General features: G+C 32.0%; 1 protein-coding gene across 1 annotated transcript; it reads left to right on the forward strand.

Annotated features, from left to right (window-relative positions):
• Positions 1–4,648: 4,648 nt before the first annotated feature.
• LOC108994301 (ethylene-responsive transcription factor ERF038-like) lies at positions 4,649–5,856 on the forward strand. Its single transcript, XM_018969441.2, has one exon. The coding sequence runs from the start codon at positions 4,739–4,741 to the stop codon at positions 5,486–5,488; it is 750 nt and encodes a 249-aa protein (XP_018824986.1). The 5' UTR covers positions 4,649–4,738; the 3' UTR covers positions 5,489–5,856.
• Positions 5,857–17,292: the final 11,436 nt, after the last annotated feature.

The following is a 17,292-nucleotide window of genomic DNA, read 5'->3' on the forward strand; positions in this document are numbered from 1 at the left end:
GTGAAACATTGAGATCAAGTCCGATTCTATAGAAGTGGCTAAACTGGTTCAGGGGTAAGAGACTTATTCATTAGTCATTGCTTGATATATATAGAATTAAATCTATCTATCAGTCACTATTTATTACTCCACATCCCACACTTTATGTGTCAAACCGGATTCACTAACAAATGAACCAGTTCTTGCCCCAACCCCTCCATCTCAGTCCCGCTCGAAGGAAGCACGATGAGAGAGAGCTTGAGGAGAGAGAGAGGTCAATGAGAGAGAGTGTGGGTTCCATGAGAAAGAGCTTGAGGAGAGAGGTCGAAGAGAGAGAGCTTGAGGGGAGAGAGAGAGGTCGAAGAGATCAAAGAGAGCTTGATGAGAGAGAGTGAAAGAGATTGAAGGTGATGAGTCTGACATATAAAAAAATTATTATATGTGGAGTGTGGGAGTGAATATTGGCTCAAGGAGTAACAACATTTGAACGGTACCGTTAAAATTAGTTTTGATCAACCTTTGGTTAACAACGAAAGGATAAATTATTTTGCTAAACTAGAAGTATGTTTGTATATATATACACACATATAAGCAATGTGCACTGTGAGGCAAATCAGATTGTTGATTCTCTTACTAATTAATTAAGCAGGGTACTGCAGCAAGTGGAGTTACCAAAGGTTTTCAGGTCTTCAATGAGTTGCCAAGGGATCGAGCTCAAAGGGAAACTAATGCTTGACAGATCTGGTTTGCCTTATTTGAGATGCAAATTATTGTTTTTGTACAATTTTGTTTTTATATGTCTAGGTGTTTCCTGCTTTTGATTGTTAGATTGCTAGCAGATGCTGTGATAGTGAGTGGTATCAATTTTTTTTTTTACTTTAAAAATAATATTTACAGTCTTAGAATATGCAAGTTTCATAATACACGCTCATTTTGAAATTCTTTAGAAAAAATTAGATAAATCTAAGTCGACGCACATGAAAAAGTATTTTTTTAATAGTATGCTCTATTTTTTTCAAAGGAAATGTGCAAGACTACTTGCATACCTTAAGATCGTATATAACCCATTAATTTATTTTTTCACCTTGGTTTTAACTTTTCAATATATAAATATATATATTTATATATATATATATGTCTGTCTTCTTACATGTAATGGGTATAACTACTAATTACTTATTGCCCTAGAAAGGTTGGTGGGAATTGTATTTATCCTATTTAAAAATGTGAATGAAACTCCTATTAACATTAAGGAAAATGCTACATGCCCCGCTGGGGGCTCCCGCTGGGGCATGTAGCATCTTTTTTATATATTTTTTTTAAATTTATTTTTATATAAATATTTTTAATAATTTTAAATATTTTAAAAAATAAAATAAAAATTATAATATTATTTAAAAATATTTTCTTAATTATGAAGTAGAATAAAAATTAATATTTAATGATTTGTATTTTACTTTCTGATTAATGAAGTGTTTTTTTTTTTACTCTCATTAAGGAAGTATTTTTTAATGAATTGTTTTTTACTTTCTGATTAAAGAATTGTTTTTTAATGATTTTTTTTTTACTTTATGATTAACGAAGTGTTTTTTAATGATTTTTTTTTTTTTACTTTCTGATTAAGGAAGTGTTTTTTAATGATTTTTTTTTTTACTTTCTGATTAAGGAAGTGTTTTTTAATGATATTTTAAATTTATTTTATTTTTTAAAAATATTTATAAGTGTAAAAAAAATCTATATAAAAAATAAATTAAAAAATTACACATAAAAAAATACATGTTAAGCTCAACGGGAGCCCCCAACGGAGGCTGTAATATAACTATTTTAAATATTTTTAAAAAAATCATAATATTATTAAAAAATATTTTCTTAATCATGAAATGAAATAAAAAATTATAAAAAAATATTTTATAATTTTTTATTTCACTTCGTGATTAAGAAAATATTTTTTAATATATATTTTTTACTTTTAGATTAAAAAAATATTTTTTTAATAATATTTTATTTTTATTTTATTTTTTTTAAATATTTTTAAATATTAAAAAATTTATATAAAAATTATTTAAATAAAATATATATTAAATAATACTACAGCCCCAGCGGGAGCTCCCAGCGGGGGCTGTAGCACCACCCTAACATTAAACTAAAGGAAATAAGTGCAAGTACATTTTGATAGATTTTAATATCATAATCATCTGTACAGAAGTTAGTAGGACCAAACTCACTCCCACTGAACTATTTTCCTCCACATATCTAACATCTTCACGATAAAATCGATCATTAATTTGCTAGATAGAGCTGGCCTGCCATCTGTATTTATAATATGGACGATACATACACCAAAACGTCCATATATATATATATATATAATATTATAATATGATCGATGCAAATAGTACCTGACAAGGGAGGGCCGTAAGCTGGGAACAACAGGAATATTAATGTCGTACGTACGTAGCATTTTCCTGGAATTTTCCTTCATTCATTTTTCTCGTTGTCCAAACACGTGAGAATGTTTTGTTCCATATATATATATATATATATATATATATATTTATATGTATGAGAAATGTTTTGGGATCCGAATTTGGATCCCGAATTTATGTCCTAAAAGTTTTTTTTTAGTGAGTAAATAAGTATTTTTTAATGATATAATGAATTTTTTTATTTTTTTAAAAAATATTTATGATAATTAAAAAAATACATAAAATAAAAAAACACGTTTTACCTTTTGATAGATTTTCGGGTTAGCACTACTCTTTTATGTATATATATATATATATATATATATATATATATATAGTAGTTGTATTTGTAGAGATAAAGTAACTATCTAGCAAGCTAGGTAGCCCCCACATGACAAAACCTTGAGAACGGACACCTATGCCCCTACCCGGGTAGCTGGCTACCCCCACAAGACAAAGTCTTTATAGCTCATGCAAAAATTCTAAATACCTAATCCATCTACATATATTAATTCTACGTAGAATATTCATCGGATTCTGACGTTTCATTTCCCTCCATTTCCATTTCCATGATATGATATGTTACGTATATGGGCCCTAGAACCCTAGATATTAAAGGGTGGATTCATTACATATCATGCATGTGGATGTGCATGGGTGCATATTATTGTCGAAAGAATCTTATAAATTAATTATTCATATTGGCTCATTCTGCATTCGAGAGATATCATGGGGTACTATATAAATATAAATATATATATATATATATATACACATGCAGGATGATGAATAATCATGATTTTCATCCTCTAATTTAACAACCAACCCAATCAACATGATAGTACTCCTTCATAAAAAATACTAAGGGTTTATTTGTAACTTAGATCGAACTGAGATCAACTTAGATCTAGATCAATTTAATTCTAAACTGAATCTAACATCCAAATATTTAATTTTTAAATCACTAAACTTATCTCAATTCGAAACTTATTTACATCTAGAATCTACAACATTTTTCAACTCAACACATCTTTATACGTGAGACCCATAATCCTTTTCAATTTCTCATAAACTTATTTACACCAAATAAATATAAACTCATATTAGGTGGACTCTACAAAACCCACTTCACTATCTCGACTCACTACTATTCATAAAGAACTTAACTCATTTTAGCATCCAAACAGGACTTAAAATTTTTCTATTTGGATTTCAAAATTAACACAATATTATTCGATAATAATTATCTCTATTTAAAACATGACCGTAAAAAGAGTTGTACAGATCAAAGTTATACGTGTGCGCGACACTATTCATGCAAGACAATCATATTGCAAAATGAGTAAGGATTAACTTTGTGTATAATTTTGTCCCCAAAGTGGTGGGTACGTGAAGATTAATATGGATCTTCGTAGGGTACGTAAGAGATCTCCAGTACTCTTCTGGGCCCCAACAAATTAAGGAAAAAAGAAGAAAAGTAGTACTAATTAGAAAGCATGAAATGCCAACAGTACTGAGAAAATAGTAGTGATCAGAAAAAGGTAAGAAAGCATGAAAAATGCTGTACTGGCTCTTTGTAGCGAGGAAGAATCAGGCCGCATATTATACATATATATGCTACCTATAATGGCCACAGTAATGTCAATTTCATGACTCAAATTAACTACTAATTTACTGAAAGATAATGAGCATTATTGTTGGAGCAATTCTATATATAATTGTGAAGTGCATAAACGCTACGTAATCACTTTGAAAAAGAGTGAGATCTACTATAAAAAAATTAATTTTTTTCAAGTGAGTTCCATGTCTTATTCATTTTTTTTTAAAATGATTACGCAGCGGTTACAAAATTATAAATATCTTTTCTCTTATTTTTTATGGTACGTGAAGGATATAATTTTCCCAACTTTTCTCGACCATATTATATTCCAAAAGAGAATATGGAGACCTTTTGAAATATAAAAATACCTTACTCATTTTTCACGAGTCTCTTTTTATACATAAATTGGAGGGTGAGATCAAGAGGCCAACAAACAAATTAAAGGGACAGTACTAAAAGATACAGACAAATTTTACGCCATCATCTAGGACTTAGAAAATAACCCAAGACTTCTACCCTTTTTATGCATTGGCCCCATGTCTTTAAAGAGTCCTTTATCATTATTGTTCTATGTGAAAGACTTATATATCATGAAATCAGAAGCTCCCCAAGCTCTATTATACTCTTCTGCCTACCACATTTTCTCCTACCCCCAAAAGCTGAGCTTCTAGCTAGCTAGCCTCCTTCCTTCTGCATGGAAGAGCCTAGAGCTTTAGATTTTAATGCTCAAACATCCTCTACATCTTACTCTTCAAACACCTCCTCCATTACCCCCTCCTATTCTTCTCCAACAAATATTGCAACAGAACTCACTGCTCGAAAAAGCTGTAAGAGAATTCAGGGAGCAAAAGATGTTCATGGAAGTGATCATCAGGAAAAGATAGAGAGTGGGGATGATGGGAAACACCCAACTTACAGAGGAGTAAGAAAACGTCAATGGGGGAAATGGGTATCAGAAATCAGGGAACCGAGGAAGAAGTCAAGAATTTGGCTAGGGACATTTCCTACAGCAGAAATGGCCGCACGAGCTCATGATGTAGCGGCTCTTACAATCAAAGGAAATTTGGCTTATCTGAATTTCCCTGAGCTGGCTCCTGAACTTCCCCGACCAGCTAGTTCATCTCCCAAGGATATTCAAGCTGCTGCAGTCAAAGCAGCAGCCATGAACTTCCCCAAAAGCCATGAAGCTGAAGCTGAAGCCGAGCTGAGCCACTCCTATTCCCCAAGTTCAACCATGGCGTTCCAGGACACCCAAGACTCGTCAACTTCGCCGTTAAATGTTAACGAAGACCCCTTTTTCGATCTTCCCGATCTCATGCTCGATGTGACTAATCGTATAGACGGGTTCTCATGTTACTCGTCAACGCCATGGCAGCTCGTCGGAACTGAGTCAGTAGATACTTGTCTCCGGATTGAGGAGCCCTTTCTATGGGGATACTACTAGATGAGAGCACACAATTACATGCTTCCCGTGCTTGCTTTGCTTCAAATCGTGTCCAAGGTTTGATGATTTTGGTCAATAATCATGTTGTGATTCTACAAATTTTGGATAGTGACAGAGCGAGATGGAAGTTTCAAGTTTCAATCTACGTACAGGTCTTGTTAGAATATTATATTGTCAATATAATATGCTTGGAAAAGAATTACATAAGGTCATTGAGGTGACATAATTAGGAAGATGGGTGGAGGCCTCAACATATTAACAAGAATGTAGATACAATGAAAAAAGAAGATAAATTGGAAATAAGAGTCAAATAATGATCCCCTCTCCTGTTTTCTTGGTCAATAAAAGAAAAAGGTTGCCACATAGACAATTGAAGATTATATAAGCCGTGTAGGGCGAGATGAGAAATGATAGTTGTAGTTATGAGTATGTAAAAATTGTGCAATTACTTTTAAAAAATGAATAAATACAGAATTCACATAAAAAATAATAATTTTTTAATAATAGATCTCACTCTTTTTTAAAATGACTATACGGTATTTACGTACATCACGACTGTATGTAATATTATTCGAGTGAGATATGCATCTCAAATGGGAAATTGGAGTCAAATAGTTGTTAGCAAGTGTATGATGATGCGTGAGCCTCACATGATAGTGGAAAATAGATATATTGGTATGGGGGAGTGAATCAACAGGAAAAGGGTCTGTTGGTGAGGCACATGGGTGCAATGGTAGACAATGGTGACAGACCACAACTTTTTTTTTTTCTTTTATGCATGGGGAGGAGGGATTCGATCATTAATTGGTTCTCTTAGTGAAAAATTAAAATGTTACCAATTGATCTAAAAGATTTTGGCGACCACACAACCTTTCTAACAAAGAATAAAAAAAGAAAGATGAGAGAACAAAGAAAAAAGAGGAGATCAAATTAATAAGAGATGTGTACCATTGAGGGAGAAGTCCCAAAGCTAGGTCTATTGGTCCATTGGGGTACTGTCCTTTTTTTTTTTTTTTTTAAAAGCTTTGAGCACTTTGTGAGAGTGTTTTAAAAATCTGTAGGTTTTAGTTTGGTGAATTGCTATCTAAAGTCATGCCTGCCTTTGGGTTTACAATTTGAAATAGTCAGTGTTGCCTGGTTGGTCACGACTCCTTTGTAATTGCATCTTTCAACATACAGACAATGAATCATGCATGATATCCTCCACCTCCTGTGCATTTTTCATGGATTAATGTAAAAATGAGATAAAGTGAGAAGAAATTATATATAGTGTTTTGAGAAAGAAATTATCGACTTGGGCTTGACTGGTTATTGACTAATCATGACTTAGGTCCGTTTAGATACATAAATTGTTTTATTTTATCTTATATTATTATTATAATTTTTATAAATTTTTATAAAAAATATAATAAACAATTTAATTTTTTTAATATTTTATTTAACTTTTAACTTTTATATAAAACCATATCATTTCATCTCATCTCACTGTCTAAAAGGGCTTAGTTGTGTAAACTTGCTAATACTATTGGGTTTCAGATTAGGCTCCATGTACATCTGCCCTATTTTGGACCTTGAATTGTTCTATTTTGTTCTGTCTAAGGACATAATTATTTGGAATCAAGAGATTTAAAAATGAAGCCGAAATGCATGTGCGCGCGCGCGCATGTATGCAGTAAATTGAAAGCTAGTCGCGCTAGATTACAAAGATTGTGGACCATATGCTCTTGACATGATTACGAAATTAGGACATTAATTAATGTTTGGGAATGTGAGAATGACTTGTTCATGAATAATAAGGATTCTAATACACATAACACGTATGACAGAGATATTGAGCACTGTGCATGGCAAGGACGTGATGTGATGGGGCATCTTATGTTCGCAAATGCATGCATGTACGTCCGATCATAGAGTTTATTACATTCAATTTAGGTCATTATACCTATGGTTTCGGGTCATGTCTTGAGGATTGAAAATTTAACTTCATTTTATTTTAATAGCAAATAATTCGTCATATATAATTATTTTTTCTAAGAAAAATGTGACTATATTTTAAAAATATTTTTTTATTTTTACTTTTAGTTTCAATTTTTAAGGGAATAAATATTAGAATAATTATTGGTAATTTCAGGATCTTTCATTTTCAAATGAAGGATCATAATTTGTTGAGCAATATTATACCCTCGAGGGCCTCTAGGGATCGATGATCTTGAGCCTCTGCTTGGACAGCATGCATGATCACTAGTTTGCAATTTTTACTGCTTTGATGGAGGCTATAAAACTAGTACAGAAATTAATCGTTCCTTCAAGCTTAAACCTTGGATCTTTACACACACACACAAACATATATATATATATATATATATATATATTAATAGTGGGGCAGCGTGTGAGGCACGTTTGCTAGGTTCGCATATTGCCTGGTTGAAAGAAAAACAAATTGTTGTAAAATATATATGGATTTCTTCGTTACTTCAGTTGGTGATAAACATTTCCAAACCAAAATAGAACAACTATATCTAGATTTAGTTTACAGACAATCAGCCTGATGGGCCAACACATAGCCACCATTAGCTATTTCTAATGAACAACCAATTCATATACGCTGGGGTGCCACGTGCAACAAGAACATCATAGAAATCATCATAGGAAGGTAATCAAGTAGGCCATAGTTTATTTGTTGGTCAATTAAAGAAAGAGCACAGAATAATGATAGTAGCGAAACACAAATACATACGACAACTAGTAGTTTTGACTGTTACGCTGCTGATAAAAAGCACTTGTGAAGACACCACAGTTATCACCTGCACATAAGTTAACGAGGAAACCACTTATGTATCGTTATGATAATAATCCAGTCTATATGATTTTGGTATCCCATAAATTTAACTATCATTATTACTTTTTTAGATTTCTAAAAAAAAAAGACGAATAATATAATCTCTTCATACCTTAAAAGATGAAGGTAAAACACATTAAGAGCATAATAAATGAGAAATGCCGAGAAACAAATTTAGAGGTTAGCTACATGTAGATATTTCTTATCTAAACTGGCTGTGAGTTGGTTTTTTTCTTATATCTATGGTCTCTTAATGCTACCACATTAAGGCTATGTAGCAAGAAGAGGTTGATATATAAGAACCTGCTGTCATTATTCATAATTTTTGCTACCAACCACACAATTCTAAATCTTGTAATTTTGGGTTTCTGTTTTTGGGGGTTCTTTAGCACTTGATTTTGAACACACATTTCCAAAAAATGTGACTCAAAATATATGCCACAAAGATCAAGTCTGCCCTCTATTGACTGCGAGAGTGTTCTCTAGGAAAGCATAGTGGGAACATTCATCTGTTTTTTTATATCTACTCTTCACAATTCAGAAAGATGTTATACACAATCCAAACTGATTCCATCCGTGCAAAGTTAATAGAAGCATGCCCATCACAAAGTCAACACAACACCATCTATATTCTAAAGGTATATTTAACACAAGTTTAACAAAACACCATCTATAGTTGAACAGTGGATTGGTCAAACTATTTAATGCAACACCATCCATAGTTATTATAACCAACAGTATGTAAGGCACACAATTGTAAGTTTAAAACAATATATGACTATGATTAAACTTATTGTAAAACATCTATTGATGTTGTTATGTTGAACTTATTGGATCAGCGAAGCTAACTCCATCTTTGATTAAACCACACAATAAGCATGTTAGGATTAGCCAAATTGACTCCATCTATATGCTGTCTAAACCTAACACAACATCAAACACATAATCTGTACAGATTCATCTGAACATACTTATTATAAAATGATCAGCAACATACTGGCTTAATACAAAATGAAACTTATAATTCATAATTACCTTATGTAGTGGACTGGCCCTTAAGCAACAGAAAAGTGATCCTAGAATGATAAGAAAATGCCTACTGAATAAAATAAACAGGAAACAAAATAAATAAGGGAGAGATTGATTCCAAAAGATAATCAAGCACAATGCAGATCTTTGACTTTATAAATTTGATAATAAGGATACTCTTGAATCTAGGGACCCATGAATTGCTCAAACTCCAATGGATTCTCGAAAAATTGATATTACTATACACTGATGTGGACATCTAAGAGAGGATCAAAGACAACAAAAATAAAGTGTGAGATAGAAGGTTGTATTGGGTATAATATTTATTTTTTAACAATCAATCTTTAGCATTCTTTTTCCACAATAAAAAGTGGGTACTCTGCACCAGTATATTTCCCATTTCGTGACACCACTATGTGTTGTCATCTCTTGTGAACCTAAGATGAGACTTTATGCCAATATGATGCCACATTTGTCAAGTAGGAACCAATTAAAAATCTGGGAATTAAATAAAATGTTACATTGGACAAAATATTCAACAATTGTTTAGAGTCTGGATAACCATCTTAAACTTGTAACCATATAAAGCAAGTCCCTATGGGATTGTTTTCATGAATTACATTAAGATGATCATTATGCATCTAACAAAATAAAAGGGTCAATTGCCAAAAATCTGGAGGCTAATACTCTTAACAACCTACCTAGTTTTAAAGCTGAACTTTAATCTCCAAGTAATTATCCCAGTCACAACAGATAGGTTAATTCATAATTACCTACATGTAGTGGATTGATTTTTAAGCAATAGAAAAGCAATCCTAGGATTGATTTGCGCCGAAACATTTAAACCCAAAATCTACTTCCCAGCCACAACACCAAAAATTATTACTAGTTAAGCTAGATTGCACCGTCCTGAATAGTATAGTACATTATAAAGATTCTAAATTGTTTAATAAGCAATAGTTTATCCAACCTTATATTTGTTTCCTATTTCCTAATACTTTGAACTACAATCTACATAGAATCAAACTGGTCCAACTGTCAAATTTTTCTCACTATGGAAATATATTAGTCTCATCAACTTATGAATGTTGATAGAAGTTCTTTTCCTTGAGTCCAGTTTAGAGAAAACCTATGTTTCTATTCCAAAACTAAGAAATACAGTGTGCAATGAAGTATTTCCTTCAATCATTCACTTTGGTGCAACATAGTCCAGCAATAATTTTTACTTTATAGTATTAAATTAAGAGTAGTGATACGCTTACAACCAAATCACAATTAATTTACAATTCTTAATAAAATAGTATTTTTTAAAAATATTTAAAAAATCAAATCAAAATAAAAGTCAAACTTAAATTTTAAAAGATATATTATTTTAATTCATAGTTGTAAACAAATTGTTAACAAGTAGTAGGTCTATCATTTTTGTTAAATAAACATAATCAAAGATAATTTTCTTACCATTTTGCATTGATATCAACTAAAGTCATAATAAGACCCATTACAACATGAATATTACACTAACAAATATCTTGCAACATCTATAATATTAATAGAAAAATAGAATCCAAAATTTGTTTCATATAATATTTTATAAACAAGTCCAGCACATGCAACGACACTATTATGACACATCTACCATTACAAACAGATTTAGATGTATACATAGGGAAAGGCATGTGCAAAGAAAGATGCAAGCACTTAAATGCTAAAGTTTACACAACTAACGGAGGCATAAGCGATAACTGTATATTGTAAGCCCCAAGGGCAATCATGCATACTCGTTGCTAAAAAAAAATTAAACAGAATGGGAGCATATAATTCATTGTAATGTCATAAGATGTCGTAGTTCAATACTTCCCTGCCTGTGGCTCACAAAAATAACATTGCGACTTTGTGTGGCAAGTGACGTTGATAATGTTGATGAAGGAGTAGCAGTAGGAGCAGAAGATGATGAAGAAGAAGATGGTGCCTCTGATTAAGTAGTTTGCCTAAAAAGCAAGACCAAAGAGAGCATCTCAATTTCAAACAAGCCTAAAACAACTACCAGACCACAAAAGTGTATGAATTTTAGACAAAACTATGGAACAACCTCCCTCACCACAAAACCCACCACTTGGCAGCTGACGAGGAAAGATAAATTTTATTGGTTTTATGGTTTCATTTCTTATTGCTTTTCAGAATTGAATTGTCAACCTTCTTACACCAAGAAGTCACCAAAAAGAATCAATGGTTTTATATTGGAATTAGCTTCATCTTATAAAGTTCTTGCTTTTCTCAGGTAAGAAGTAACATAAACACCAATATCCCTAATGCTTCACATCCTCCCTAAGAACAATACATGCAATATTTTTAGTCGTTAACTATTGCGTATCCAACAAAACAATAGCTCATATTCACCATAGACAAACACACAGCCAAATTGTATAAAATAATTTCTCTTAGAAAAAAAGCCAACAGAATTCACAAGCCCCCAAATTCCTTTTCCCATCTTTTTCTTCATTCTCAAATCGATCAAAATAAAGCAAACATTCACAGTGTCTCCTCGAAAATCAAATTTACTCCAAACAAAACAATAACCCAAAACACTCCCCAACTTGAAAAAATTAAAAAGAATAACTCTAATTAAACCTTAAAAAGAAGAAAATTTAATGAAATAGTACATACATATTGCGGGTTTAAATTGAATGGCGCAAATAGGGTACCTTGAACTAGTTCCATCCGAGGCCTGAATTGACTGTGAAAAGGAAGAGGATAAGGTGCTAGAGAGTGGAGGATGAGGAATGTAGAACTCATAAGATAAGTGGTGGCCGACCGTGAGGTTTAGACTATCCTTGGTGGTTGGTGGCAGCTGAGAAATGGGAGAAACAGAGAAATAGAGAGCGAGAGAGAAGGGCGTTGGGAGCTGGATCTCAAGGTGAAGCTTGCTGTGTGGATGATGCCGACACTTTCTGTGGTGATCCGAGGTGAAACCAGAGGTTGGATCTACTGCATACGGTGGTTGGCAACTCAATGGGTCTTCCTTAAGGTGACTACACGGTGGCTGCGAGAGGGAAACGTAGGAGAGATCCATAGAGAGCTGTTATCTGGGGTGCTCCATGACTGCTGATGGCGACAAGCGCTGTGAGGCAGAGAGAGAGAAAAGAAAGCAAGTATCAGTTGAAAGAGAGAATTCGGGGAGGAAGAGAGAGCGAGAATGATAGAGAGTGGTTTCTATGTGTGGTCTAAAAAGACCTAAAACAGATTTCACCGGTCAAATATGGGTAAAAATATAAACACGTGAAGTGAACAAAATCAATCAGAAGGACAAAAGAGGAAAACGAGAAATGCAAAGGGACAGAAATAGAAACAAAACTTGGAGAAAACAAATGTTCATAAACGAATAGACGACAAGCTACAACCAACCAAACAGGGCAAATATGTAAATTCTCCAATAAAATAAAGGACAAAAATGTAAATTTGTGAATAAAAAAGGAAAAAAGGGGAAAATCAGAAATGAAGAGGGAAGAAAAATTGGAAAACGAAATTTGGATAAACTCTACTGTTCATAAACCGATAGCCTCTTTTATAATAGAATATATATATATATATATATATATACATGTATACAAGCATACACATGAAAATTGAGCCTTATAATTAATGAGAAATATTTTAATCACAAATAGATCTTGTAAAAGTAAATTTACAAATTAACATGACTTGATGTAGTAGGTTAGATTGTAAAATTATTTTTATTATAAAGTATATCTAACGTATTATATGAATTAATATCAGTTTGTGCATGAGATCTTTTTGTGGAGGTAATATTTTTCTTAATTAATTAACAACACTAAACCCAATTATAATAACATCGAGCTTAATAATTAATTCCCTAATAATTGTTACAATTTTTTTTTTCAAATATATACATATTCAAGTGGACCCATATATACCAACAATGCATGATCGATGCATGCATAAAATATTTCCTTATTTAAAAAAAATTAGTAATATATATATATATATATATATATATATCTCTCCTTATACTTAAAAGCGTCTATCACTTAATGAACAATAATGAATAGTCACTTTTCTGCTTCCACTTATATCCCTCTATACATCCTCACAACAATATCTCACCAATCATCACAAAATCACCGCACCACAGAGCAATGGAGTTGCGTCGTGGCTGCTAGAGGCGGCATACGACAGTGTTGTGGTGGTCCTACCTATAAGAAAACTGCATATTTGCAACCAGTTACTTCCAGTGAAATGACTATTTTCAGCTAAAATGAGTATGTTTTCATCATAAATAGTCATTTTCGTTACAAAAAGATGGTCACAAATACCCATTTCTCTTGTAGTGAATTAATTGGTGGATTTGAGATCCCGTGAAGAGAGAGGGCATGGGAGGAGCTAGGACTTCGGCTGGAGGCAATGAGGAAGGGGAGGGGTCGTCGGCGAAGGATGAAGCTGCTGGTGGTGGTGCGGGGGCGTGGGGGTGGCTAGTGGAGCACTACGGGGAGAAACCTGTGCATGTAGAGGGGCTGCGTGCGTGGGGCTAGGGTGGAGCTACAGATGGTGGGTTCCATGAAAGTGGTCCACAGCGTGAGGGGAACTTGGTCGAGCTGGAATTGAGCCGCGGTGGTGCAAGGGTGAAGAACCCATACATCGAGATCCATTTCGGGTTACTAACGTGCGGCTGAGGGAGGAATTGCCAAGGGGCTTCGACGGTGGGGTTTGGTCGCCGGGGTGAGGGGAAGCCAGTGAGGTGGTTGGTTACGCCAAAGGGTGGCGTACGGCGGCATTGGATTGCTTGAGGGAGGAGATCGGGTGAAAGAGAAGGAAGACATGCGACGGGAAGGAGAGAGAGAGAAATGAAAAGTGAGGGAAAAATAGTATGTTTGAAGTTTTAAAGCTAAACCCTTCATCTTGAATCTCTAGATTTGATCCAACGGTGTAGGTTTAAACATTGATTTAAATTAACTTAAAATAGATAATTAAAATATAAATATTATATCATACACTTAAAAATCAACTTTAATTTATAAAATACTAATATTTCATCATTAAATAAATGATGAAGTTTTGTTAAACATTTTTAAGAGAATAAAACCATCTAATTAATTAGAGTTTTCAATATAATTTAAATCTCATAAGAAATTATGAACATGAATGAACAGTAATTTTGTTACATAATTAAATGATGAAATTTTGCTAAATATTTTTAAGAAAGTAAAACCATATAAATAATTATAGTTTTTAACATAATTTAAATCTTATAATATTCTTAATTAACTAAAAAAACAAAAGGAGAGCAGGAACATGGAGAGTGGATTTGTTTCATACGAGATAACTACATCTTCTACATGGTTGAGTAACATGACATGCATGCATTGATCTCTACCGTCAAATATAGTTAATTTGTAGAGCTAAAACTTCCATGCAGAGCTTTAACATGTGATCGTGATTAATTTTTCACGTACAGATGATCAACCCAAAAGAAATGTTTGGAGATATTGCGATTTGAACAAACTCTTCTTATTAAAGCAGAAAAAGATGAAAATTCATAGATGCTTGCTTATATTAAGTTTTATGCTCTTATGCATTAGACTATTTATAATCAATTAATGTTATGTACTCTTTCAATCTTAGTGATTCTGAACTAACAATTAAAGAGTCCCATTTTATTTTTTCTTTCAATTAGGCAAATGTGACAATCGTACTTTACACGTTTAACCACGGCTAGTGTGCGCGCGTGTGTATATATGTATATATATATAACACTAAAGTCCTACACGTGAATCGTGCATAAGATGGCAACTTTATCATTGTTTTAGACAAAGGTTAGTAGCTAGTAGGAATAAAGCAATATTCCTTTAAAGAAAACTCCCACCATATATTGTAGAAAGCTGGATCACACATCCATATAATTGGAGTCTCTATTACAAAAATAATTAAAGAACATTTGAACCTTTACTTCACCAATAAATCAACACGAGCGCATACACACATAATTTTTTATAAGTTAGTGTGGACGACATATATGCATACGGCTAATATGACATGATTTGATTTATATAAATATTAAAAAAATATATATATTTTTTATAAATTAAATCTTATCATGTAAACAGTTTAGAATAGGTATAGGTATCATCTCACTTATCAGTATATATATATATATATATATATATATATATATATGTTGAATAATGCAAGATTAATGTGTTTGAGGTAGATACTGTCCTCTTATCTAGTGGTAGAGATAAGGCGTGTGCAAAAACATGGGGAATAGGTCCATTACCATCATTATCGCTTTTTTGTTAGAAAAACTCTATTCATAAGCCTCATACATCACACACCAATTTTTTTATGATTTTTTTAATTTTATTCTCTTATCAAATGTGTGGTATATAGATTATGAGTAGAATAATTCAATTATTTTAAGAATAATAAAATCAAAAAAATTTTAAAAAAATTTAAAAAAAATAAAAAGATTTTAATGTGTGGTGTATGAACTTATGAATAGCAATTCTCAGTTTGTTAAGATCTCAGTGAATGCTTTATTTTCTGAAAAGTGAAAGGCACGTACGACAATTAATTGAAAAGAAATATTAGTACGTGCGTACTATCTATAGAGAAAAAGGAGGAAATACTTGTCTAGAAATAGAAAGGGAAAATAAACGACAAAGAAAGAGAGATCAGATGCATGAACGACGAAGGACGTGCCAGTACTTGAAAATTGAATACTACCCAAACGTACGTAGACCTAATCGGCCTGCACCTATATTATAAAAAAATAATATTATATATAATTGTGAATATATAAATATTATATAATGGTTTTGAAAAATAGAAATAAATATAGAATTCACATGAAAAGAAATTAATTTTTTATGAATAAATTTTATTTTTTTTCAAAGTAACTGCACGGCATTTACTCATTCCATGACTGTATATAATATTACTCATTATGAAAACATGAACAGTACTACATCCATCGAAGATATTGCACGAAGAGTAGTGGGGTTATTATGCCGCTCCCTTTTTATCGCTTAGCGTACTGTCTAGTAATTTTTTTTAATAGTTTTTTAATACATTTAAATATTTTTAAAAAATAAAAAAATACATCAATATATTTAAAATTACTAAGGAGAGGTTTGGAGTCAAAATCCACTTCAACTCATCTCATCTCATCATTATAACTTTATCAAATTTTCATACAAAATATAATAAACAATTCAATTTTTTCAAATCTCAAAACAATTTTTTCAAATTTTTACACTAAATATAATAAATAATTCAACTTTTATTCTACTATTCACAAGCCATCTCAACCCATTTCAACTCATTTCTCAAATATCTCCTAAGTAAAAAAAAAAAATTGATCAGCAATCAAATAGACCGATCAAAGTGAGGAGATAAAGTAGTTTTATTTATTGCACGAAATGCGTCCGATAAGAACAATAAATATTTTTTATTTTTTTCTATTCTTAATTTTTTTTTTAATTCACAACATCATTAAAAAACACTTTCTTAATTACTAAATAAAAAAAAATTACCGGAACCCAACATTAATTCGGTGACTCTAGCATTTTTGTTATAAAAAATATTTTAGGTACAAAGAAATCTTATACAAATAAATTTATGTGGTATATTAAATTGTAAAATTATTTTTATTATAAAATAAATTTAACGTATCATACTACGTTATATCAGTTTATGAATTTAGTCTTATAAGATCTCTAATTTGTAACTATAACACTTCTATATTATTGGACGGAACTTCAAAGCCAAATGTAATTGAATTTCAATTTATACACGAGAATTAAGTGTAAAAATAAGAAGGGTTAGTTTATAAATTGATGTGATTAGATGTAACGTGTGAATCTACTACACAGTGAAACAAATTTTATAATATGATATAACACATGAAGAAACTGCATTAATT

The sequence above is a fragment of the Juglans regia genome, chromosome 9 (genome assembly GCF_001411555.2).
Source record: "Juglans regia cultivar Chandler chromosome 9, Walnut 2.0, whole genome shotgun sequence".
Lineage (NCBI taxonomy): Eukaryota > Viridiplantae > Streptophyta > Magnoliopsida > Fagales > Juglandaceae > Juglans > Juglans regia.